Raw genomic sequence first — 26,298 nt, 5'->3', positions numbered from 1 at the left:
AATTGTTGTCCAGACTCTCAATTTATGCTGTAGATTCAGTGTGATGCAAGCATTTATCAGCTTCAGCATATCATTCCAACAATAAACTTCCAGAGTGAGAATGACTGAATCAAGCATTTACTCTAACAGCTCAGCCATGTTTCAGCTGACACCAAAATAGGTTGACAAGTGCTTAAGGTTCAGGCCGGTTTCAGGGCACCAAGAGTGGTGCACACATTAAAGTCTTCTACAGTAATAGAAAATTGAATTTATACATGAAATAAAAATACTGACTGTGACAATTATAGTAACAATGACCACTGTTGCACTCATTCTTGTGTGCCCCATTGCTAGTTGCCAATACCATGTATGACCACTATCACATTTTAAATCCGGTTACCTCCACGAAAAGACAGAAAAACATAGTGTATGCATTTGAGTGCTTGCTCCATTGAGTCAATGATTGTTTCTTGACAATGATGACTGATTTCCATCACCTTGAGACAAACTTTTTTCAAAGTTTCTATCACCTTGAGACATACTATGTATTTCAAGGTTCGATTGTAGATGTCTTTTATGGAATAAGGCCATATGTTTCTCTTGATATCTGGGTCCGTTCTTGTTTTACGTGCTTTGGTACTAAAATATTTGAGTCTATCTAGAGTAAATAAAAAAACTGATCATGAAAATAAATTAAGACTTGCTTCAACAGAAGTTATATCAAGAAAAGTGGCAATTTGATTAAAATAGAGGAAAAGATCATAAAAACAAACTGAGAGCATGTTTTGCACAACTAGTGCAAAATTGAAAAAAATTGACCGCTGTAAATCAGAGCTCCAGAAGCTACACATCATTATCAAAGTAAAAAAAAAAGAGCCCCATGACGTTGACACATTTTAATTTCTTTTCCTTGTCCACAAGTTGCTGCACAAGTTGGACGACAATAGCAAACAGAGTCACATGAAATCAGCATATCTATTTACCTTGTCTACTTTATGCTCACATACCACTACTTTACATTCATAATTATCCTTCAGATTCACATCCTTTCAATTCATCCTGCATGTTCATCATATTCATTACGTGCCAAGATACTTAAATAATAAAAAGCAATAGCACACACAATGCACACAAAAAACATTCAGAGTGACTGCCTATTTTACAGGACATGGTTTTTTTTTGTTGTTGAACGTATGAAATTGAAATTATTGAGAGTACCATACCTAGATGAGCAATATCAAGCACCAGGCTTGAACCAACGCATCTCTCACAACGGTCTTTCATATAAGTGACACCAGTATCCAGAAATTGCACTTGCACCAAATCTATGCTGTGATGAAGCCAAATACTGGCCCAAACTTAACACTGCTTCTGATTACAAAGAATACAAAACGTGATTCATAAGATGCGCAGAATTAGTATAAACAGAAGCATGTGTGCAGAAGGCTAAAGGTGAACAAACTGATTTCTTTGTGCAGTTTGGGGTTGGTGAAGGTACCAGTATAATCTCACCTGCACACACACTATCTCTCTACACCCATGTAAATGGTCCTCAAATGTAGGCACTGTTCAGGTGGCGACAACACAAAATGAATCTAAGCCAGCAATAGTGTCAACTGATGCACGCAGTATTGTTAACTCAAAGGGCAAACAAAACCATTGCTTGTGCCGACATAAAGAAGCAGAGAAAAGAAAGAAGCCTATTTTTGTAGTGCTCACTTTCTAGAAAGCAAGTGCAATTCCCGAGTACTAGTAAAAAGGCCTCAAGAAGAAAGTCACAACTCATATCTTTTCCGAGAAACCCAAGTGTTGAGCCACCTTTTGGTGAATTTTCTTGCACCCTGTCGAAGCGTATAGTGAATACTCTGCTGGTATATAGTCCAATTCGTTGGCAATGTCTTCTACAAGTTTATCGTTAGCTGTGCGGCTGCGGCGCTTGAACTCATCTCGGATGCACGCCATGATCTGTTTCCTTTCAAGTGGCAGAAATGGCACGAACACATCAATCAAGTTCTTCTGCACAATGTCAGCACGATAGAGCCCTCCTGCAGAAATACGATTGCGATGACAAATGTAAAAAAAATGGAGCAGAGCATCTTCGGTATTATAATGCAGACATCCAAAATTATTCACCTACTGAAGTACCATTGCAGCTTTGTGCTGAAATGGTAACAGAATATACACTTGACCCCAGAGCACAGATAAAAATGGTGCAAAGCATGTGTGGAAGTGTGCTGGAAGACTGCATGAAGGCAAAGCTATTCTAAAAGCTGATGCAGCCAGCATAGAAGACAAAAAAAAAGTGTTCACCATTGTCAATTATGTAAAAATAAACCAAACAGGTAAAGTTTAATCAATCACCTCATTTTACAAACAGAATTTAATAAAACTCATGAGGTATCAGAATACAGGTCAAGTCTGTTGGTTAAAAATGCGTCTTCCGATTAAGCTTCGCTGTGCTTGAATATACTATTGACCTATAATGAAATAAGTATTATACTGAAATAAGTATAAGAAAATTTCTAATTAGGCTTTTCATCAAAACCCTTAACTACTTGTGGTACACCTGTAGTGTGTCCTTTCTTGTGTCCGTCTTGTCGTTTTTTGCACTAGATTATAAATGTGGTTTTCGACTTCCCGTTATAGTCACTTTATAAGCAGAAACGTGAATGTCAAGAACACAAGTGAAAACTAACAAACAAGCACTACATTTACATGGTCACATGGGGTAGTAGTCATATGGGGTATACAAAGTGGTTTCAGCCACTTGCAACTTTTAGATGTGCACTGGCACAGCTATACATTACAGCCAGGTATGAAGTATGTGATTCTGCACTCCGTCAATTTGAACCAATGCAGCTGCTGTAGTGGCCGAATAAAAAATTCTACTACAAGTGACACTCTGCCTCTGCCTTACCTTTTTCATTGAAGCTCCCCAACTCAATGACTTTTTCCATGTCATTCAGCCTGACCTTGCTGCGATCTATGCCATCCTTCCAGGCATCCAGTGTGGCACGTGCAATCACATCTCCAGCAGTGTTACTGAAAGTCATATTATTAATTAATGCTGCACAGCCTATGGTATTGACTATTGTGCACATTATACTGCAGCAATCAGTTATCCCTTGGTCACACCAACTGAATTAAAGAAGTTGCTTACTTGCCCTAATGAGCTATTAAGGAGTGTTTTTATCAGGTCACACAAAAGAATTACCACATACTGATAGCACTCTCGAGAAATTCAAACCTGATCAAAAATCAAAACATGGTGATGCAAGTTTTATATCTTAAAAACAGCAATTTTCACTTACTAATGATCACATGGTTCAAATCAAATAGAGTTTCCAAAGAACACTTAATATGAAACTACACACAGAGATTATTTAGCATGCTATCTCTATGTTTGGAGTAAAACCACAAAGTAAGCAGTTGTGTAACTCTACTATGTCAGTGCTGCCTCATAAGTTTGAAATCAGCTGCACGTATCTTGCTTGTTTTTTCCCCCTCGGAATAATGAAACATATTGATAATACCTGAAGGCAGGTATGTTATTTAAATATGCTAACAAGGTTCGCTAGTATGGCAAGAGAAAATGTTCATCCTCATCATCATCATCAGCCTGACTACGTCCACTGCAGGACAAAGGCCTCTCCCATGTTTCGCCCCTAAACCCGGTCCTGTGCTTGCTGCTGCCAATTCATACCCACAAACTTCTTAATCTCATCTGCCCACCAAACCTTCTGTCTCCCCCTAACCCGCTTGCCTTCTCTGGGAATGCAGCGATGGCGTAGTGGTTAGAGCATCCGCCTCGCATGCAAAAGGTCCGTGGTTCATATCCCGGTGCCGCGCAGCTCCCAACCGGATTAAAAAAAAATCAGCGTTGTGATGGAACTGCATTAAGAGGCCTGGGGTGCGCCCTCACCGGTAACCACCGCTGGGAACGCACTCCCTCACCAGAGAAGGATTGGCCACCCTGGTGCAGTATCTGGCCACTACCTCCCACATGGATACGTCAAATAACTCACGACCCTCAGTCCCCAGCAGCTGCGAAGCAACTGACAACGGCGGCGGTCAGATCTGCAACGCAGCAGAGGGTGCTAAGAATCTCTGGATCCGGACAGGCCGCCATTGGAACCTGAACTTGGCAACGTTTAACGCTATAACCTTATCTAGTGAGGGTAGTCTAGCTGTACTATTCGAGGAGCTAGAGGGTGTGAAATGGGATATAATAGGGCTCAGTGAGGTTAGGAGGACAGATGAGGCTTATACGGTGCTGCAGAATGGGCACGTCCTTTGCTATAGGGGCTTGGCTGACAGAAGAGAACTGGGAGTGGGGTTTCTAATTCACAAAAACATAGCTGGCAACATAGAATACTATAGCATTAATGAAAGGGTGGTAGGTATCGTAATTAAACTGAACAAAAGATACAAGATGAAGGTGGTACAGGCTTACGCGCCCAAATCCAGCCATGATGACGCTTCAGTTAAAAGCCTCTATAAAGACTAGGAATCGGCAATGAGTAAGGTAAAAACACAGTATACTATACTGGTGGGAGACTTTAATGCAAAGATAGGGAAGAAGCAGGCTGGAGACCAGGCAGTAGGAGATTATGGCATCGGTACTAGAAACGCCAGAGGAGAGCTACTAGTAGAATTCGCAGAACGCAATAACTTACGGATTTTGAATACCTTCTACCGAAAACGAGGAAACCGCAAGTGGACATGAAGGAGCCCTAATGGCGAAAATAAGAACGAAATAGACTTTATAATGAGTGCCCACCCAGGCATCGTGCAGGATGTGAAAGTGGTTGGCAAGGTACGATGCAGTGACCATAGAATGGTACGGTCTCGAATTCGCCTAGACTTGAAGAAGGAACGACAGAAAGTGATACGCAAGAAACCAATGAATGAGCTAGTACTGAGAAGGAAAGTACAGGAATTCAGAGTCTCGCTTCAGAACAGGTACTCGGCTCTTAGTGAGGAAACCAACCTTAGCGTAGATACAATGAATGATAATCTGACGAGTATCATTACGGGGTGTGCAGTGGAAGCTAGAGGCAGGGTAGTTAGACAGGACACTGGCAAGCTTTCCCAGGAAACGAAGAATCTCATTAAGAAGCGTAAAATCATGAAAGTCTCAAGTACAACAGACAAAATAGAACTGGCAGAGCTTTCAAAGTTGATTAATAGGCGTAAGTTATGTGATGTAAGAAGGTATAACACGGAGAGAATTGAACACGCTCTGAAAAACAGAGGAAGTGTCAAAGTAGTGACGAGGAAACTTGGGATAGGCAAAACTCGGATGTATGCACTAAGGGACAAAGAAGGCAAAATAACTACCAATATGGATAGGATAGTTAAAATAGCGGAGGAGTTTTACAGAGATCTGTACAGTAGCCGGGACAACCACGACTTTAATACTATAAGAACTAGCAGTAACCGAGATGACACCCCACCAGTAATGATAGAAGAAGTCAGAAAAGCTTTGGAGAGCATGCAAAGAGGCAAAGCTGCTGGCAAGGATCAGGTAATATCAGATCTGCTGAAAGATGGAGGACAGATTGTGTTAGAGAAACTAGCCACCCTGTTTACGAGATGTCTCCTGACGGGAAGAGTACCAGAGTTTTGGAAGAACGCTAACATCATCTTAATACATAAGAAAGGAGATGACAAGGACTTGAAGAATTACAGGCCGATCAGCTTGCTCTCTGTAGTATAAAAGCTATTTACAAAGGTAATTGTTAACAGAGTAAAGAAAACCTTAGAATTCAATCAACCAAAGAAACAAGCAAAATTTCGAACAGGCTACTCAACAATCGACCACATTCATACTATCAATCAGGTGATAGAGAAATGCTCAGAATACAACCAACCACTATACATAGCCTTCATAGATTACGAGAAGGCATTTGCTTCAGTAGAAATATCAGCCGTCATGCAGACACTGTGGAATCAGGGCGTAGATCAAGTATATATAAATTTTCTGGAAGAAATCTACAGGGGATCAACTGCTACCATAGTGCTTCATAAAGAAAGCAACAGAATACCAATCAAGAAGGGTGTAAGGCACGGGGACACAATCTCCCCAATGCTATTTACCGCGTGCTTACAGGAGGTTTTCAGAAGCCTAGAATGGAAACAGTTAGGGATAAGAGTTAATGAAGAGTACCTTAGTAACCTGCGCTTCGCCGATGACATTGCATTGCTGAGTAACTCAGGGGACGAATCGCAACTCATGATTACGGAGTTAGACAAGGAGAGCAGAAAGGTGGGTCTTAAAATTAATCTGCAGAAAACGAAAGTAATGTACAACAACCTCGGAAAAGAGCAGCGCTTCGAGATAGGTAATAGTGCACTTCAAGTTGTAAAAGACTATGAATACTTAGGGCAGGTAATAACCGCGGAGCCAAACCACGAGATTGAAGTAACTAGAAGATTAAGAATGGGGTGGAGCACATTTGGCAAGCACTCTCAAATAATGACAGGTAGATTGCCACTATCCCTCAAGAGAAAGGTATATAACAGCTGTATCTTGCCGGTACTTAGCTACGGAGCAGAAACCTGGAGACTTACAAAGAGGGTTCAGCTTAAATTGAGGACGACGCAGCGAGCAATGGAAAGAAAAATGGTAGGTGCAACCTTAAGAGACAAGAAGAGAGCAGAGTGGATAAGGGAACAAACGGGGGTTGAGGATATCACAGCTGAAATCAAGAAGAAGAAATGGACATGGGCCGGGCATGTAGCGCGTAGACAGGATAACCGCTGGTCTTTAAGGGAAACAGTTCATGGCATGCCTATTCAAACTTTGCACACGCACGTACAACCAAGAGCAGTATGAGAGGGAACAACAAACTTGTGCTAAATTAACAGTTAGTTGTGATGTACTGAATTGGAACAAATACCTTTCTACCTGAGCATTTAGCGATATGAACACTTTCCACTTTTTAAACCATGTTTAAGATATGAATACGAAAAGATTACTTCAGCATTTCCTTTACTATCGCTCATAACTGTACATCCAAACATCTTCACGATAAGCAAAGAAGTGCATATGCCACACACTTCCAAGTTGTGACGCAGCTTACCAATGTCCCTGGGAATGAATGTGAACATGATGATGTTTGATGTTTTCTGGCGCAAGGGCCATTTCGTGGCCAAAGAGTGCCAGTTTATGGACAAGGAATGTGGATAATGATTGTGATTAGCGGCTGTATAAGGGCCATAAAATTCCTCGCAGTAAGGCGGGTAAAAACATACAAGTAATAAAATCATGACCATGCCGTGAAAGGTGCGTGCGGTGTGAATAGGTGACAAAAGTTGGTGATAATGTAAAACCATGGTGGACATGTATGGCATCAGCACAAGTACCTCACTCGTTCATACCCTTGCGTCCAAGGGCCGTGAGGCAAGTGCTTTCCTGTGTAGCCACCGCAGCAAAAACCTCTCTGGAGGGGTCATGCTACGGAATGCCCGGGTATATGATATGAAAATAATGAATTTCTTTTAAAAACGCTAACAATGATTTATGACTAAAAAGCGGTTCCCTACCAACGAACATTGCAGGGTATAAAGGTATATGTTGTCGGTAGGGTAATGGAAAATGCTGTTTTCTTTGGGTTTCTAAGTGTTTGCACTGAATTAACATGTGAAGGACTGTTAATGCTTCACCACATCTGTCACACAATGATGGATCGCCACCGGACAAAAGATATGTGTGTGTCGTGTATGTGTGTCCTATCCTGAGTCTCGTTAGTATTACCTCTGTATGACGCGATTTTGATACTGGCAGCCAATGACCAAGGTGTGGCTTAATAATGTGTAGTTTGTTTTGTGTGTGTGTATCCCACTTGCTCTGCCAGTAGTCCCCGAGGTTTCGTTTGAGAGACGGCTTAAGATCAAGGGCCGGGATTAATATGGGTGTAGGGGCAGTGATTTTGTGGACGGATGCAGCGAGCTGATCCGCCCTCACGTTGCCTTGAATCTCACGGTGCCCTGGCACCCAGCACACTACAACATGTTGTTTGAGTGTGTAGAGTGTGCACAGAATGGAGTAAAGTGAGACAAGGACCGGGTTTTTTTGTTTTTTAAGAGTGTGCAGAGCCGTTACCACACTGAGGGAGTCTGTATAAATTACTGCTTTTTGTATTTGTAATTGTTTGACGTGTTTAGCTGCCACAAGTATCGCGTAAGCTTCCGCTGTGAAGATACTTGTGCCTGGATGTAGAGGGCCAGCATCCGAAAAGGAAGGGCCAACAGCAGCGTAGGACACAGAGGAGTTAGACTTGGAGGCATTTGTAAAGAACTCAGGACATGTGTGTTTGTGTTGAAGTTCCAGGAAGTATGTTCGGATATGGGCAATAGGCGCATGTTTAGTAACTTCTAAGAAAGACACATCGCAGTCTATAGTCTGCCACTGCCACGGTGGCGGGTATGCTACAGGAGCCATTAAACTGTGTTCAAGTGGCACTCCAGTGTCCTCATCTAGACCCTTCAGGCGAACTGAGAAGGGCTGCCTCATCGAAAGCCTGTTTTGAAACAGAATGGAGCTCGACAAATCATTAATAGTAGAGTATGAGGGGTGCTTCTTGTCTGCTTTCACCTTAAGGAAATATAGAAAGGACATGTAAGTTCTTTGCAGATGAAGCGACCACTCATTTGACTCAACGTAAAGGCTTTCTACAGGGCTGGTACGAAAAGCACCCGTAGAAAGGCGGATGCCAAAATGGTGCACGGGGTCCAGCATCCTCAAAGCACTTTGAGTTGCAGACTGATAAACAACGGCCCCATAATCTAAGCGGGTGCGAATGAGGCTTCTATACAGGTTCATGAGGCATTGCCTGTCACTACCCCACGTAGTACGTGACAACACTTTTATAACATTCATGGTTTTTAAATACTTGATGTGTGGTACGAAGGTCAACTTCTTGTCCAAGATTAAGCCTAGGAATTTATGCTCTGCATTGACAGACAGACCTTGAACGTTCAGTTCAATGTCAGGTTCTGAGTGCATGCCTCTCTTTTGGAAGAACAAGACACACATGCTTTTTTTCTGAGTTCAGCCGGAATCCGTTTTCCTCTGCCCATTTGGAGATCTTGTTTAAACCTAACTGAACCTGCCGCTCACGCATTGCTAGGTTACATGACTTAAAGCCAAGCTGGACGTCATCGACATATGTGGAATAGAACATGTTACGGGGGATGGACAGGTGCAAGGAATTCATTTTGATAATAAAAAGTGTACAAGTAAGTACACCACCTTGCGGTACTCCCGTTTCCTGCACAAATGTTTGCGAGAGAATACTGCCCACACGGACACGAAATTTCCGATTGGACAAGTAACTCTCGATTATGGAAAGCATTCTACCTCGCACACCCAGGTGAGACAAGTCTCTTAATATGCCAAAACGCCATGTTGTGTCGTAAGCCTTCTCGATATCGAGAAACACTGAGAGGAAGTATTGTTTGTGGACGAAAGCGTCTCAGATCTGTGCCTCGATACGCACCAGATGGTCGGTGGTGGATCTACCCACTCGAAACCCACACTGGAATTGGTCGAGCAGATTCTGTGTTTCAAGGAAATGTAAAAGTAGGTGGTTTATCATTTTTTCAAAAAGTTTACAAAGGCAGCTTGGTTAGTGCAATGGGCCTATAACTTGAAACTGAGGAAGGGTCCTTGCCCTGTTTCAAAATAGGAATAACAATAGCCTCTTTCCAGGAAGCAGGGATGGTGCCTGAAAGCCAGATAGCATTGTATAGGGAGAGTAAAGTTTTTCGCGTTTTGAGCGGCAGGTTTTTCAACATTTCATACGTGACACGGTCGTAGCCTGGGGCAGAATTACTGCAAGAGTTTAGTGATGTTTGTAGCTCAGCTAAGTTGAAAGGCTGGTTGTATGCCTCGTAGTTTGTACACTTGTGTTCTAGTTTCTGCTTTTCTATCCTTGCTTTATATCTTTATATAGTGTGAAGAGCTAGACACCTGCTCGTAGTGGGCACCGAGGAAGTTCGCCTGATCTTCCAGGCTGTCACCCTGTGTGTTAACGAGTGGGAGTGTATGTACTTGTCTTCCTGCTACCCTACGAACCATGTTCCAGACTTTAGCCTCTTGTGTATATGAATTGATCCCTGATAAGAACTTGTGCCAGCTTTCTCTTCTGGCCTGCCGACGCGTTCTCTTGCCTTGAGACTTTATTTTCTTGAAAGTGTCAAAATTTTCGGTTGTTGGTGAGTTCCGAAGCAACCTCCATGTCCTGTTCTGTTCCTTTCGCGCATTACGGCACTCTGAGTTCCACCATGGGACGTGTCGTTTGCCGGGCATTCCAGATGTTTGTGGTATGCACTTGGCTGCTGCGTCAGTTAGAAAAGCCGTGAAGTACTGCACAGCTTCATCTATGCCTAATCCGCATATGTCAGTCCAACTTAAGTGAGTAATCTTTTGAAATTGTTCCCAGTCAGCTTTGTTTACCAGCCATTTGGGAACATGTGGAGGACATTCGTATGTTGTTTGTGAACTCAACACTACAGAAAAACGGTCACTTCCATATAGATTATTTATGATTTTCCATTTCAGCAGGGGTAGGAGTGAAGGTGATACGATGCTGAGGTCTATAAACGAGTTTTGTTTGGCAACGTTATAGTATGTTTGGCAACGTTTTTCGAAAGCTGGTTTTTCGAAGCTTGGGCCTCGCCTGGTGAGGTGAGGCCTTGACGCCGGTCTACAATGCGAACGCGCTCGAGTAGTTCACTTACAGTAAGTTGCATCACAACATAAATAAGTATAATTCACCACCTAACTGCTGTTTAGGTTGCAAATGAGTCAGCGTTGTTGCCTGTGTTTCAGCTATGGAGGGAGCAGACGGCATAGCCAGACATAGCAGACACCACAGCGGATACAGTCAGCATCAAGCGTGCAGATGGCCCGGGGCCACTCGGGCTGGCTCGGGATTTTTAGATCACGCGCATTTGACGTAGCCACCTGTGAACCGAGGCGTCCGCGAGTGATCCGGGACCTGGTAAATCGATGAAGCTCAGTACACTAAACTTCATAGCTCTCAATGTGGCCATGGTGTGGTCCCACGAGAGACTAATTTTAAAAACTTGCATTAAGAGATATAAAAATCTGCTTCCTATGTTGTGTGCTCCAAACATATAGCTTCATTTTGCAAAAAGAATTATTCTGCTATCTGTTATAGTTTCCGATATATTGCAGGAATCGTCATGCAGGGTGTAAAAAATTGCCATTTTGAGAAAATCAAGAAAACAAACAAGTCTAACATTTTCAACTGTAAAAATGTATGCACTCAGAATTACCTAGCCATTAACATATTATATGGATACTAGAAAGCCTAAGGAGTGCAACGCTGCAAGCTGACGGAAAACTGAATAAGTACTTCTCGAATTACGGCACAATAAAGTTCACTACATGTAACCAGGAACAAAAAAATTTATATGTTGAAAAAAAGCCACACATTAAAAATCGGCTTTCAGCGTTGTTTTTTGTGCAAATTTAGCTACATTGTGCAAAAATAATGACAGCTCTAGCTGTCCTAGGTCCACTTTTACAGAACAAGCAAACAAGGAAGGTAATCGAAATCTGTGTTTTGAGAAAAATACTGTTAAAACTTTATTTCGCCGTTTCGAAAAAAAAATCAAGACATACATTGTTAATGTGCACCGGGCATGTAATAGGACTGATTGTTTGCATGAGCGTGTCGTTTCTTAAAGTCCTGCTGCAAGTTGTCACCGTGAGCTCATCTGCTGACAAGTCCAGTGACGGTACTGATGCCGATGTGCGACGAATGTGCACGCGTCATCCGCGATCCGCCGAATGACACTGCGATGTTTTCCAGCTTGTCTAGAATGAGTTACACGCAAATGTCGAGAACAGAATTTGTGCACTCGCTCATAATTTCGACGCTACATGACTGCCGATCGTGTTAGTTTCCTTTTCACGTAAGACTGCCGCATTTTAGAGTGGTGACCGCGACAACGTTGCGAACACGTCGTTAAAAGCAGTCTACCTGTTCACAGTAGCCTCCACTGCGTGGGCGGCGAGCCTGTTCACCGCGAACAGATTCATTTTCCGTTGTTTGTTGACGCGCGGCGTACTCCACTACGATGACCCGACACGCAGTTCACGCACAAGCGAGCTCGTTTCGTCAGGCGCGGGGGACCGCGGCATCAGCGCGTTAGCGATAAGACTGCGCTTCCGTTCCGCCGCTGCAAAGATTAATATCTCTCGTAGCTTCACTTCTGCTTTTAACTTGCCGTCCTCTAACTGTTGAGACTGCAAAACACGGCACTTTCAGTGACGTTGGTAACTGCCGGGCTCGTACGTGGGCTAGGCCTACACCGGTGACTCGACGACCGCCTTTGACCGCCGCGAGTTCATTATCCTCGTTGTACTAAGTCATAGCGGGGCTCTTTCTGAAGTTCACGGCAAACGAACGATTGCCACACCAGCTTTACGAATTCATTACTTCAGCAGGCAGTCGACAGCATCATGACAAAATGGTGCATGTCTGTGCGCGTCATAATGGTGAAGCAGACGCCGGAAACGCCACTTCGTCAATCGGATGCCTGGGTTTTGTCACGTGCTACAAGCAGCCAATAGAATCGCGCGCTGGTGCTTTTTGACGCCGTGTTTTTCTGAAAAACCAATGATAAAGGCGAATCAGTGGTGGCGGGAAATTGAAGACAAAGAATGACCCTTTCAAACGAGACTAAGATGAGCCCGATCGCTTGTGTGTACCGGCAACGATTCGGCGTGGAAAAAGCGCGATTTTAGCGTCGTTTCGCGCTCACATTCATCTCACAGGGGTGTTATAAAATGATTTTGCGCCAGAAATAATGATGCGAGAAGCTGGAAACTTCTCAGATAAGTGCATAAATAAGTACATATTCTGAAAATGTCAGCTTCAAAAAGTCAACCTTTCGCGATTTTCGGCCTTCTAAGACCCGTGTCCCCCCTTAAAACATATTGGCAAACTGGCTGGTAAGACATTACAGCATATCCAAAAATTTTGACAATAAGCAAGGAAGTGCACATGGCAAGCATTTCCAAGTTGTGACTGGCAGCTTACCAATATTTCTGGGAATAAAAGTGAACAATCCTTGCATTATATTCAAGGATTGTGGTGCATGTTTTTTGTGTAACCTGATGTGCGCTGCCATATGCAGTAGTAACCTAAGGGTGGAAACTTTAAAGACAATAAGGAAGCACTAGAAGAAGCTAAGAACCATGGATTGAATAATAATAATAGTAATAATAGTAATAATAATAATACCTGGGGTTTGTGGAAAATGTGGTAAGTGACGCTTGCAGAAACGTATCTTGCGATAACGTAGCGAGCCGATCACGACCGCTAGAGGCCGCTCGGTCTGGGAAAACAGACCGTGATGGAGTGCACTGTTACCGCTGCCGTGAACAAGGGCACATAGCAAGAGAGTGCACTGCATCCAGGCCTCCTGCCAAGCAGGGAAACGAGTTTTGCGGGTCGTTTGTGAATGCACGAGCGACTGAAACTTTGCTTCTTCCCTCGGCATGCAACATAAGCGCTTTTCTTGCTGATACGCACGCGCCGTTCATTCCGGTCAGTATTGCCGGTCGTGAATTTCTGGCATTGCTGGACACGCGCGCTAGCGCCTCGTTCAGCAAACATGTGTTGTCCTACTTGCAGAAGCACTCAGTGCGCTTGCGGGACAGCTGAACGACATTCACCTTTGCAAAAGACTTCGTCCATTCGGCAGGCGCTGCAAGGTTGACTGTCAGATGGGGAGATCGAATGAGACGCTGCCATCTTGTTCCTTTTCCAGGGCTCAATGTTCCAGTTTTTCTCGGTCGGGACTTTCTCCTTAAAACCAGTATCGTTGTGTACATTGCGAATGGCGACTATCATGATGGCCCATTTTGCCAACTTAAACCGTTCATCAGCCCGCCGGCGCTTACCGTTGCCTTTTCCGCAGAAGCATCAGAAACGTGCCTTGCGCAGAGTTTGGGGCCAAGCCCCTCCTCAATGCATTTGCCCTCTAACAGTCCCCTTCGAGAACGAGAGGCGTGCCACGAACCGTGTCGCGCACCAACTTCAGCATCGTACCCTGGCGTTTTGCGCTCGTCGGCTTGAAACCCCTGTGTAGCTCGACCGACGACACGAAGAGGCACTACATTCTTTGGTCGCCTGCGCGACTCTGTTGAATGATGCACAGAAGGCTCGTCTGTCGACACTGTGACGTCAGTACGACGAGCTCTTCACTGATCTACCGGGCTGCACCGATTTAGTGAGCCATGGGACCGAAACTGGTGACGCACTTCCTTTGAAGTGTAACCCCAGGCCCGTCAGTCTCGCCAAAAGGCAGATTATCGATGGGTTGCTAGACGACATGCTTGCGGCTGTCATTATTCGCCGCTTGTCTAGCTTCTGGGCATCTCCAATCGTGTTGGTGCCTAAGAAAGATGGCAGTCATTGCCTTTGCATAGACTATCACTGTTTGAATGAAGTGACTCGTAAGGATGCCTATCCGCTCCCCACGATAAACTCCATCGCAAGAAACCTGGGTGATGCACGGTACTTTTAACGTTCTTGACACCTCTAAAGGTTACCTACAGGTCCGGATGGGTAACCGTGACCAGTATAAAACTGCGTTCACGTCCCACAGAGGGTTGTTCGAGTTTATTTGTATCCCCTTTGGTCTTTGCAATGCTCGTGTGGCGTTTCAAAGACTCATGGACCGCGTCCTCGGAGAAGCAAAGTGGTCATACTGCATGTGCTACCTCGACGACATCGTGATTTATTCACGAACCTTCAAAGAGCACTTTATATATGTTGCCGATGTACTCGAGAGGGTGAGGACAGCCGGGGTGACATTAAATCCCACTAGGGTCGAATTAACACAGACCAGTATTCAGTTACTCGGGTTTACGCTGGGCGAAGGCTCCATTGAGCGGGATCGGGAGATACTTCGAGCCATCTTCGATTTTCCCGTGCTAAAGGATGTACGTGGCCTTCGTCACTTTTTAGGAATGATCAACTTTTATCGTTCCTTTATTCCGTCTTGTGCCTGACTGCAGGCACCCTTGAGCAAGCTCTCGGGTAAGTCTGCTGAGTGGCAATGGGTGCTTGAGCAGCAGGAGGCATTTTGCCGACTGTCTAGTGCCATAGTGAAGACAGTGCAGCTCAAGCTCCCTGACCTGAACCAGACCGTTCATTGTACAAACTGATGCGAGCGATCTGGGTTTAGGAGCTGTTCTCCTACACGAATACGATGGCATGTTGCAGCCGTTGGCCTTTGCCAGCCGCTCCTTGGTTCTTGCAGAGAAAAATTATTCCGTGATGAAAAAGGAGTGCCTCGCCATCATGTTTCCACTGCAGAAGTTTAACATCTAGTTTGATGGGACCAAATTCGTGGTGCAAACAGATCATAGTGCGCTCAGCTGGCTGATGCGGCTCCGTGAGGCTGTCGGCAGGCTGGCACGCTGGGCTCTTCTAATACAGCACTATGACTTTTCAGTGCAGTATCGAAAGGGGAGCACCAACGTGGTAGCTGACCGCTATCTTGTGCCCCATTGTCTGCTGAGGACATTGATCCCGGTGCAACAGCCGCTAGCGGTGCTTTGCACATGCAAGCATTGGGGGCGAAACAGCGGCTTCGCCGCCATTCAGCGAGAAGAGTGAGTCCCCATGCGGACAAACGTTGGCTGCTAACCAGGTAAGCGGCGCACCATGAAGCGGCTGAGCAGGTGAGTTTTCCGAAGACCATGACGCCGAGAGCGAACCCGTGACGCCGATGCAAGCGGTAGTTGCTGCGGTCCTGAGTGGACACGATTGCAGACTCCCTGATTTTGGGAGAATGGGAATTGCTTTCAGCAGAGAAGAGCTCCTGAAGGCTCAGCAAAGTGATCCGTTTTGTCGCGAAATGTGCGACGGTCTCAGAGAGGCGGAGCGCCGTGACGCTGCTTGTTCTGCAGCGGGCGCCAATAGCGACTGTCTCAGCGAGACGGAGCGCCGTGACGCTGCTTGCCCTGCAGCGGGTGCGAATAGGGAGCTCAAACCAGCGTGTGTCGCTGAGTCTTTAGCGGATTCATATTTGCTGGACTATGACGGGCTCCTATTGAAGTATATAGCCACTGACGAGTCCATCGACTCATTTAAAGTGGTTATGCCCAAAAGTTTGAGAGCCGCACTGTTGCGATCCTCTCATGAAGAACCCATGGCCAGTCACCTGAGTGGCTCGAAAGTTTTTGCAAAACTGAGCTGCGTTGTGACCTGGCCCGGCATGAAGCGTCACATTTTTCACTGCTGCCGTTCCTGCCGCGTCTGTTAAACGGTGAAATCAAGGGGTTGTAGACTGCCCGGTCTGATGAAACCGATTGTCAGTGAGCGCCCGTTTCAAGTGGCCACCTGCGATCTAATGGGACCATTTCCCAGAAGTAAGCAGGGGTTCATTCACCTGATGATAGTTGTTGATCACTTTTCTAAATGGGTGGAATTGTGCCCTCTTCGGAAGGTGACAGCAAGCGGTGCTTGAGAAGCTGCAGGAAGTGTTTTGCCGGTTCGGCTTCCCGGAAAGGCTCATCACTGACAATGCTTCGTATTTCACCGCTCGGTTGTTTGGTGTCACGTGCCGTTACCTCGGAATTGATCACTGCACCACTTCACCCTACCATCCCCAGTCCAATTTGACGGAGCGCATGAATCGTACGCTCAAGCCGATGTTGGCGACCTTTGCCGAAAGTTAAATGGACTGGGCAGACCATTGAGTGAGCTCGCGTTGCCTATTCGAACATCCGAAAGTCGCTCAACTGGTTTCTCACCTGCCTTCTTAAATTTTGGCAGAGAGTTGGCAAATCCGGTGACCAGCGTCATTCAATGCCACCTCAAGGATGAGAAGACGCCGGCAGACTGCTTACGCATTGACGCTTCGGGACAGGCTTTGTCGAGCTTTTGCAAAGCAAGGCAAAGCTTGGCGTCAGCCAGGGCTCAGCAGAAGGCCCAATATGACCGCAAGCATGGCGACCTAGTTTTTGAGGTTGGCGATCTTGTCCTGAAGCATAACCACGCTCTTTGCGATGCCAGTAAGAAGGGGTTCTCAACCTCGCTCGCTCTTATGTGGTAAGTGGCTTGGTCCGTACCGAGTGGAGAAAGCTTGCACTCCTCCCGCGTACTTGCTGAAAGATTCCCATTCGGGAAAACTCAGTCGTACCGATATCGCAGACCTGAAACTTTTTGTATCACAATCTGACGAGATCGCACCAGTGCCCTGCGACACCTCACACAAGCAACGGAGCACACCCGGAACGGCGGACCGCATTTAGACCCTGCACCGGTATAATTTGAGGAAGCGGTCACCTTTGCAATTTCGCGCTGGACGGCGGACTTCTCCGCAACCGAAGGCCCTCATTTTACTGTGTAGCCTCAGTATAGGTTAGGTTCTTTACGGCCTTTTCTCGTAAAGAAGTTGACCCTGCCCAGTTTGCTGCCAGTGTTTCTTCTTCAAGTGTTCATGTGTATTTTATGCTTTTATGTTTCTTTTGTCTAATATTAAGTGTTCATTTGTATTTAATTTTTCATGTTCTTTTGGCCATATAATGAGTGTCATTATTGCTTTGTTTTACTTTTTTTCCGTGTTTATTTTGTCAACCAGCAACGAGTTGTGACCTTGAACATTAGTACTTATGCGTGGAGAAAGGAACGAAGGACGCTTTGCGCCTATGCTCGCGCAGCCGTCGGCGGTGTGTGTGCATGTCTAAGTGCATGACGCTTCAGTGTGTGCTCGTGAAAAGTGCGCGTCGTGGTTTCATTCCGTCGACGTGAACACTAAAGATGCTGGGGGCACTGACCTACTGACGCTGTGCTCTGCTCTCGGCCATCGCGGAGAAGCCCTGCTGCCTTTTCCACCATGGCTCCTGCGCGAGCCCAGCTGACAGCAGCTATATGCTGCCGGCGAATGCCAGGGCGCCTCGCAGCTGATTCCGGTTTGGCCTCCCTAATTCCTGGCGAGGCCCGGCTTCCCAGTGAGGCTCCCCGTCATCCATCGAGAATTGCGGGGCCTCCAAACCACAACCGAAGCCGGGTTCGTCGGACACGCTGACCAATCATCAAGAGCAGCTCGAGCCATCAGAAAACCCCCCTTTTGTGCCTCTGACCTCGCACACGGGCATCGCACCCAACGGGCATTGTCACGCTCTTTCGCCCCTCCGCGCCGTGAATGCTATCCCACCTTAGCACTCCGAACACTAGCCGTACTCCCCTGTGCTTCCTTTCGCAAACATTTTATAGTGTCATGTGTTTATTATGCTATTGCTATTTGTCCTTTGTCATCATTTTTCTTAGCAGCAGTTACAGGGCCGGACTGAGGTTAGCTGTTGCCCACAGCGGTGTCATTTTAACTGCATGGGGGACGTCTGGCTGCCTTTGCAGACCGGTAAAAGGCAAATTTAGGAGAGAGGGATGTGGGAATTGAGGCTAGCCTGCCGCCTTTGCGCGGACTTTTTCGCCTATTTCTGCCGTTCTCATGTCCCGACATGACTCCCCTCCTCCGCTGTCTGCCGCACTGGGAGAGTGAGGAGTGACACTTAACCTCTCTCACTCGGTAGCGAATGTCAACTGTGGCGCTGCGCGCAGGGTCTCTCGGAACATTTCGCACGCGCGCATTGGGAGTGAGTGAGATTTCTCCGGGACAGCTGAGGATGAGCACGCATTCTCCTTTTTCGTCCGTCGACTCCCGTTGTTTGGGGCTCGTCAGACTTCGCCAACGGCGCCTCGCTCACTTTTTTGTTGCCCCTTTGCGTACGCTGGGCCGAAGAGCAGTACGGTGTCCTAGTGCGTGGTCAAACTGCGCCGACCTGTATCTCTCCGAAGCCAACGCGAGCGCCTTTGCCCTCGCTCGAGCAACCGGACCTTTGTCCCGGTGTCTCCGTGAATCACTTTTACCACGGAGACGTGCTCGCGACACCCCTGTGTAGTGCTTCTCACCCGTGGCGTGGATAAGCCAAATTGCTTTCCCGCTGTGCCATTCCAACGCGCTGTGCTGCATTTTGGTGTTGCCACAGACAATAAAGTATTGCGACCTTGAGCAGTATCGTGTTCTCGCCACAGCGATGGTTAACGCGTGCCCTGCGGCTCGCTAAGACCGGACCCATGCTAGTGGCCATACTCCTTCGCGATACGTATCACTACAGGTTTTATGTCCCAAAACCATGATAACCTTATGAGAGACACCATAGTGGAGGGCGCTGGAAATCCTGACTATCTAGTGTTCTTTAACATGCACTGAAATTGCGCATCACACAGGCATCTGGCATTTTGCCTCCATTTAAATGCGACCCCCGCAGCCGGGATCAAACCCGTGACTTTCAGGTCAGCATCTAAGCACCATTGTCACTGCTCCACAGCGACGGAATAGAACTGTGAAATGAGCAGGGTAAAAAAATTATTTGTACAGCATCAAAAAGGTGAAAACGATAAGACTGATATTAAGAGGTAGATTTTTCAGATCACGCAATACAGATTCCAAGACACAGAGTCGTTTATTACCTTATCGAAAGACTTCAACAGTATATAGATGCCAAGGGAAAGGAACTTCTGAGCCATATACCCAGTGTACATGGCTCTGTGAAAATGCAGTCAATGATTGGACAGGATTAGGTGCTATCACAAGATAAGGAAATTGACAGACATAGAATGGAGTTGGTGATCGTAATTGAAGATTGCTCATTAAGTATTATTACCTAATACTCTATTAAATCGCAGAAAATAAAACAGTGAGAAGAGCACTGTTGTTTGTGTCCCCCTTTTTCTAGTGCTCTGTCTGTCACACTGTTTTTTATTTTCCAAAATGTCGTACCAACACGCCCAAGCATCCACTTTAGCTCAACTTAATCCTGAGGTTTGATGTGTCAAAACCACAACGATTACGATGCCAGCCATAGTGGGAGTCCACCAATTAACTAAGAGTTAATACCTAATGCTCTACTTAAATCTGATGTTTTATGTGTCGAAACCACAGTATGATTATGATGCCAGTCATAGTAGGAGGCTCTGGATCAATTATTAACACCAAATGCTCCACTTAATTCTGAGGTTTTATGTGTCAGAACCACAAAATGATTATGATGCCTTCCATAGTGTGAGCCTTCGGATTAATTATTAATACCTTATGATTTACTTAATTTTGAGGTTTTATGTGTCAAATACACCATATATTATTATGATGCCAGCTGTAGTGAGAGGCTCTGAATAAATTTTTGCTGCCTGGTGATTTTTAATGTGCACCTGAATCTATGTAGTACGTACGAGGTAATGTACAAGCAATCAACTTAGTCTAAGTAATGTCTGCCTTTGTATAACTACAAGTCATGAACCATGATGTCTTATATAAATAAAGCACCAAAGAGGCTCGGATTCCCATGTAATCTGTTGATAGTATGCTTCGTTACATGTTAAGGTTGTCTCGCAGAAAACCTTATTAAAGTAAATTCACACTCTAACAGCACGCTACTATGTCTAGGGCACGATACATTCGTACTTTGAGGCACACACCTTGCTTGTTTTTCTTCCATGGCATGCACAGGTCTTCAAACTCAATGCCTTATTAGACAGCACCTTCCAAAATAGTGCCGTTATGGCAGCATAAACAGCTCCAATGGTGCAAGAAGTGATCTTCGACGAACACTACACCTTCGCATAGGTTTTAAAATCGTCACAAGTGTTTAAAATGAAAAAATAAAATTGACGTGTTTGGATGTGATTTATCTAGCTTTTGAATGTGGTACTCAATGAGTACAGGAGCCGGCACACTTACCTGAGAAAAATGAAGATGGATTTTCTGTAGTCAACTTCATCGAGCTTCTCATGAAAATCAAGGTAGGGCTTAATGATGTCAATAAGGCCATTCGGCATTTTGTCAATCTCATCAAAAATAAACATTGACCGTCCACACTCTTTCACCTTTGCCTCAATCTCCTTCTGCAATGTTTTCTGCATAGTGTATACACAAGAATACAAAACTGCCATTAGAGATGAACAGCAGTATTTTAACATTAAATATAGCATTGAGAAAAAGCCAGTGAAATGCACTTGTTCATAAGGAAGCTGTGTACTACATGAGCTTGCATTACCGTTCGGGTGCAGGGCGATTTATTTTTGTGCAAAAAATTCATATCTAATAATACATTAGTAGGCCATGAATTAAAATGCTATTTACTGGTGCTGTGTTCCAGCCTAACCTGTAAGAAATCAGTTTGTTAATTATTTCGATTAGTATTTAGTGTTCAGCAGGGAACCTACCCATTTTGTGACTGGTAGTGTCTCTCGAGGACATCTCAACATCAACACTGAAGCCATTCAAAATTAGGTTGGTAAGAAGATTTGTATTACTGCCTTATTTGAAAATGAAGAGAAGGAAGCAAGATTGATAGTCAATAGGATTTTTGTGACCACTTGTCAAACAAACACAAATTCTGCCATAATTTAATCAATTAACTCCAGAATAATTGGTGCAAGTAGCCTACACATCCTTCTCAGGCACTGTTGCTGTGTACATCGACAGCTGGACGAGAGTGTACTTAGACATAGGTTTAGTGGCACGACTTGAGTTTGCACAGCTCTTCTGAATATATAAAATAATATCTACGCAACAAATACATGAATTACATTGCATTACATTGCATTAAATTTAGTCGCAACACAAAAAATTTTCCATGCCAATGGCAATGTGAACGATAAAATGCATTTCATCCCACAAAAAGAAAAAGATAACATGCAGTCATCTGTCTCGCATGTCTTTCCTTGCTTTAACACAGCATGCACAGTTATGGCATTCAAGTTATCAGCTTGATATAGCATTCTAGAAAGCAAAGTTGTGAGGCCATATTTTTCAAGAGAGGAAATGCAAGCAACCCTGATGATTTTTGTTGCTGGAGAGAAAGACATCCAAAAAGACACAACTATATTTACAGTGTGCAACCAAATTATGACACATACACCATGACATCAACAGCACAGCATTAATTAGTTCTCATACTCAGTCCATACACATATACTAAAGCAAACAAGAAGAGAAGAGGCAGAAGACAAAGTCCACTTGCCTTTGAAGTGGCTCAGTGCATTTTCATCAACCTTTTTCATAAATTTCTCTTTAAAGGCAGTCATAATATGAGTTTTATAGGTCAAAACCACATTATGACTGTAAGGCCAAGTGTAGTGGGGGACTCTGGATTAATTATTACATGGGGTTGTTTAGTGTGCCCCTAACTCCAAGTACACAGGCAGTCTCGCATCTCACACCAGATTATATGCAGCCACCACAGCCGGGAACAAAGAGCTTAGCAGTACTTCAATTCCCTGCCATGGAATTTGAGCTCTGCAAGGTTACGAGGTAAGACCGAACAGGCCTTACCTGGAAAGCTACTAAGACAGGTCAATGTGCACCTAGTTTCACCCACTAAGGATATTTCTGCATTCTATTGCAGTTGTATATTTTGAAGATATTACAGTTGTATTTGTATATTTTTATTTGCTTCGTAGATGTTCTGTTTTGTCACAGTGTTTTTACTGTCTCAGGGTTTCTAAAAAAGATAATATATTTCACTTATCTTTGGCACAAATATATTCAAAATTGTCAATAACGATAAAAATTGTCCAGGGAGAAATAATATAGTTACTATATTTCCCTGTCAGAAGAAATAAGCACATGAGAAGGAAAAAGAGAACAATGGCTTCTGACTATATCATGAAGATACGCTGCAACCCTTTACCTTCAGCTAACTAGACTAGCCTTTCTCCGAGCACTCGCAATTGATAAATTAAGCCACTTGCATTTCTAGAGGCAACCCCTTGCCATTGCTTAGAAAAGACAAACTACTGAAGCTTTATATAGGATATCCTTTGTAAAAAGATATTCCATTAGTAACCAAACTTCAATATAAAATTGTGAGCAACAGTGTCGTGCATGATGGTGTACTCACTCTGTATTTGGGTACCTCATCCTGGTGAGGAAAGTGCTTTGTGGAGACATAGAGGCTGACATACTTGCTGTTCATGCCCTCTTTGTAAAGCGCCTCTGCAATCATGGAGCTGGCATAATTTTTACCACCACCTGTCCAGCCATGAAATGACAGCACCAGGGCTTTCTTTGGTGCTGGGTTTTGGAAGTGGTCCTTCAGAGCTCGCACAATGGCACGATGCACTAGTGGCTGTCCATGCAACCGAAACTTGAGCATGTTGTCTAAACCTGCAGCAAAAGAAAAGCATTCGACATCAGGTGATGGCTGTAAGATAACAAGCGTTACGCTTTACATGCGTACAAAACTGCATCTTAGTTTTCCTAAACACTACAATAAGGCAGCTGTCCTAAATATGAAGATCACGAAGTTCAATCAAAACTCGGGGCCAATTCCAATTAAATATAGCCCTAAGGTTTCTATCAACAAGACAACAAATTAACAAGAGGCTTTAACAATGTGTATCACGAATCCTCCAACAGAGTAGCTTGTCTAAAGTAAAGTAGGTCTTGGGAGAGATGATACAAACAGCAAACAGGTACTTAGTACAGAACAAGAGAGCTAGAACATACAAACATGTGTAAGATAGTTTTGTAAATGACAAATCTGGTGCGTCAGTATTACACTATGGCTTACATATGTCAAATTAACTATGCACCAGCCCCCCCCCCCCCCTTTTTTTTCATTATTCATAAAAATAGCGGAATCCCAAAAAGTTCATTTTTAACAAGAAAAACAATAAACATACTGCCAATACATTTTTCAAAAAGCTTTCTCACGATGTCTAGTATACATTAATAAATTTTGCTTCAAATCATCTGCTTTAGGAGTTGCACCTAATTTAAAAAAGACGTTGACATTCAGCAATCACTTACTGGTACAGTAAATAAAAGGTTAGAATGATTACACACGAGTACTGCACCTGACAGCACAATAATCTTTTGTGTGCATGGTAACAGCATGCTTGAAAACACACATCATAATGACTACAGGTGCACAGGTAAATTTGCAAGAACAGTTACTACTATGTACCGCAATATATTAGTCAGTATCGTGTGATTATTGTAAGATTGTGTCAGTGATACAATAAGCGAAATTGCATGCCAATGTGGGACGCTATATTGGTGTACAAAAAGATGGCATGACCAAGAGCACCAATAAGTAATTAACCAACATTACTAATTAACCAACAATCAAACTAAACCAGTATTGTGGCACTATCTTCACCATTCAATTATTGTACTTAAGCTATATAAAATACCACCAATTTACTTTACATACAAAAGCATACATATAGAAGACCCTCGTTAAATGGAACCTGAAAGGAGCAGGAAAATGTGTTTCATTTAACTGGAGTGCCATTTACTGAGAGATGAACAAGAGTGCAGAATAAATACAAGTATAAAACCAATCGTGCTGGAGGCAGCTGTTCCATTTAGACAGCAGTTACGTTTAACAGATTTCCATTTACTGAAAGTCTACTGTACCAAGCAAAAAAATGCACAACATACGCCGGCCATGGTAACTTCAATGCTGTGACAAGATGATCCCAGGCAGCCCCATGATCATCTCGTCAGGAGCATCAAACGGTAGAATTATAAGCGACAAAAGAACCTTGAATACTGCAAGAAAAGCAGCAGTAGGTGACTAAGCTTATTCTGTTGAATGCAAAGTAAAACAGTGCAACAAAGAAAAGAATCAGTGATAGACAGCTGTCAGCATCACAGCCATTGTATGGCTAACCACCAACGCATTAGGCTGACTGACACACAGATCAATAGTTTGCGACACCACGCCAACACTTAGATTTTAGAGATGTGACAAGAGACACTCATCAATTAACCGTTTCTTACATTCTGAAGAAATCATGGCCTCATACTGTTGCCACAACACTCACAGTCAGATGTACTTACGACCATGATTGCATTGTTGCCACCTTAGATAGTAAGTGCACTTTGTTTTGCCACAGTCACTTACACCCCATAAACCAAATAATCATGATTATATTATTATTATTTGGAAAATTGGAGAGTTATAATTATCCCACACCCGCACAAGGCACTACTTCCCCCCCCCCCCCTCCCCCCAAAAAATCAGCAAGAGAACTTGTTGAATGGGTGTCCCAGTGCTACATTAGACTTGTTAAGAGGAAGGCTGAGCCTCTTCTAAAAAAAATGGAGGAAGGGGCCAGGCCCATCCGAGTTCTACCCTGACTTTAAGCCCTGGCACAGCCATTGTGGAAATGCCCTCTATATATTTCAGTAACGCCAACTTTGAACAGGAGGCCACTGTGATTTCATTCCAGTTATAAATACCTGTTGAATAAGAACATTTGCAAATCATTTTTGATGTACCCGTGAAAGAAAAGCAAATTGAATTCTGGTTCATTTCACCTATTACCAATCCACCAATTACAATGCCTCAAAAGGAATCAGTAAGTCATACACCACTGCAACTAGTCTAGAACTTGGAATATGTTTCAGAAACAAACAACACTGGAACTAGTAGAAAACCTTCACTGGTGCAGCTAAATCAAAGCATAAAACAATACACAATATCAACTTTAAAGGTCCTTGTAGATATTAAAAAGACTACAAATTTGCAAATTTATAACAAAGGACCGTGGATGTCAGCAGGATTTTGTCTAGGAAGAGGGGGCGAGGTGATGTGGGCTTGGATGGCAGGAAAGTGTTGGTCTGGATTTGGGGAAAGGGGTTGAGGGAGTAAGTGCCCTTTTCGACCAAATGTGTCGACAATTATTGAAAGGGCACTCAAACTACACTACCCAATTTATTTTCCAAAGAAGTGAAAGTACTTCCTAAATAAGATGCAAACAAGGATGTGAAAAGGCACATAAATTGCTTTTGAATTTAGCAACCTCACCGCTGGGTGCCTTGATAGCACAAGGAAAGCAAGGAACGGTGCAAGCCACAAATGTAGTGGCACCACCTTTTAAGCAAAAAAAAAATACACCTAGGCAGGTGACATAATTTGAGGGCAAAAAGCCGATGGTCATTCTGGGTGACATATTTAACCTCTTAAGTTGTTTATTATTTTTTTGTTGTTGAAGATTTCTGAACCAAAAGTGCCTATTTTTTATTGCTGATTTCAAATCTGACTGTACTAAAAAGCGGCGGCTAGTCAACGTTAAAAAAATATTTGTACCACATACTTAGTCGAATCAGCACAACAAAGTTTAATACTGAACAATACTAGGAAAACCGGCTAGCTGCTGCTGCTAATAAAAACTAAAGAAACTTATAAAGAAAAGAGCTGCAGACACTAAATCTTTCTTCACTTGTGTAGGCTAAGCACCCTTGGAC

At 44.0% G+C, this 26,298-nt stretch overlaps 1 protein-coding gene across 1 annotated transcript in view; it reads right to left on the bottom strand.

Moving 5' to 3' along the window:
• Positions 1 to 1,321: 1,321 nt before the first annotated feature.
• LOC119161583 (torsin-1A) overlaps positions 1,322 to 26,298 on the bottom strand; it is a 29,201-nt gene continuing 4,224 nt past the window's right edge. The window contains exons 2-5 of the mRNA XM_037414123.2: positions 22,940 to 23,205; positions 20,776 to 20,951; positions 2,897 to 3,021; positions 1,322 to 2,024 (exon numbers count right to left, since the gene is read on the bottom strand). Coding sequence (XP_037270020.2) covers positions 1,762 to 2,024; positions 2,897 to 3,021; positions 20,776 to 20,951; positions 22,940 to 23,205 — 830 coding nt within the window. The 3' untranslated portion in view covers positions 1,322 to 1,761. The remainder of the gene's footprint in view (positions 2,025 to 2,896; positions 3,022 to 20,775; positions 20,952 to 22,939; positions 23,206 to 26,298) is intronic.

This window comes from Rhipicephalus microplus, chromosome X, assembly GCF_043290135.1.
Source record: "Rhipicephalus microplus isolate Deutch F79 chromosome X, USDA_Rmic, whole genome shotgun sequence".
NCBI lineage: Eukaryota > Metazoa > Arthropoda > Arachnida > Ixodida > Ixodidae > Rhipicephalus > Rhipicephalus microplus.
Note: the sequence above shows the minus strand (reverse complement) of the source record. Positions and strands in the feature narration are given on the sequence as shown.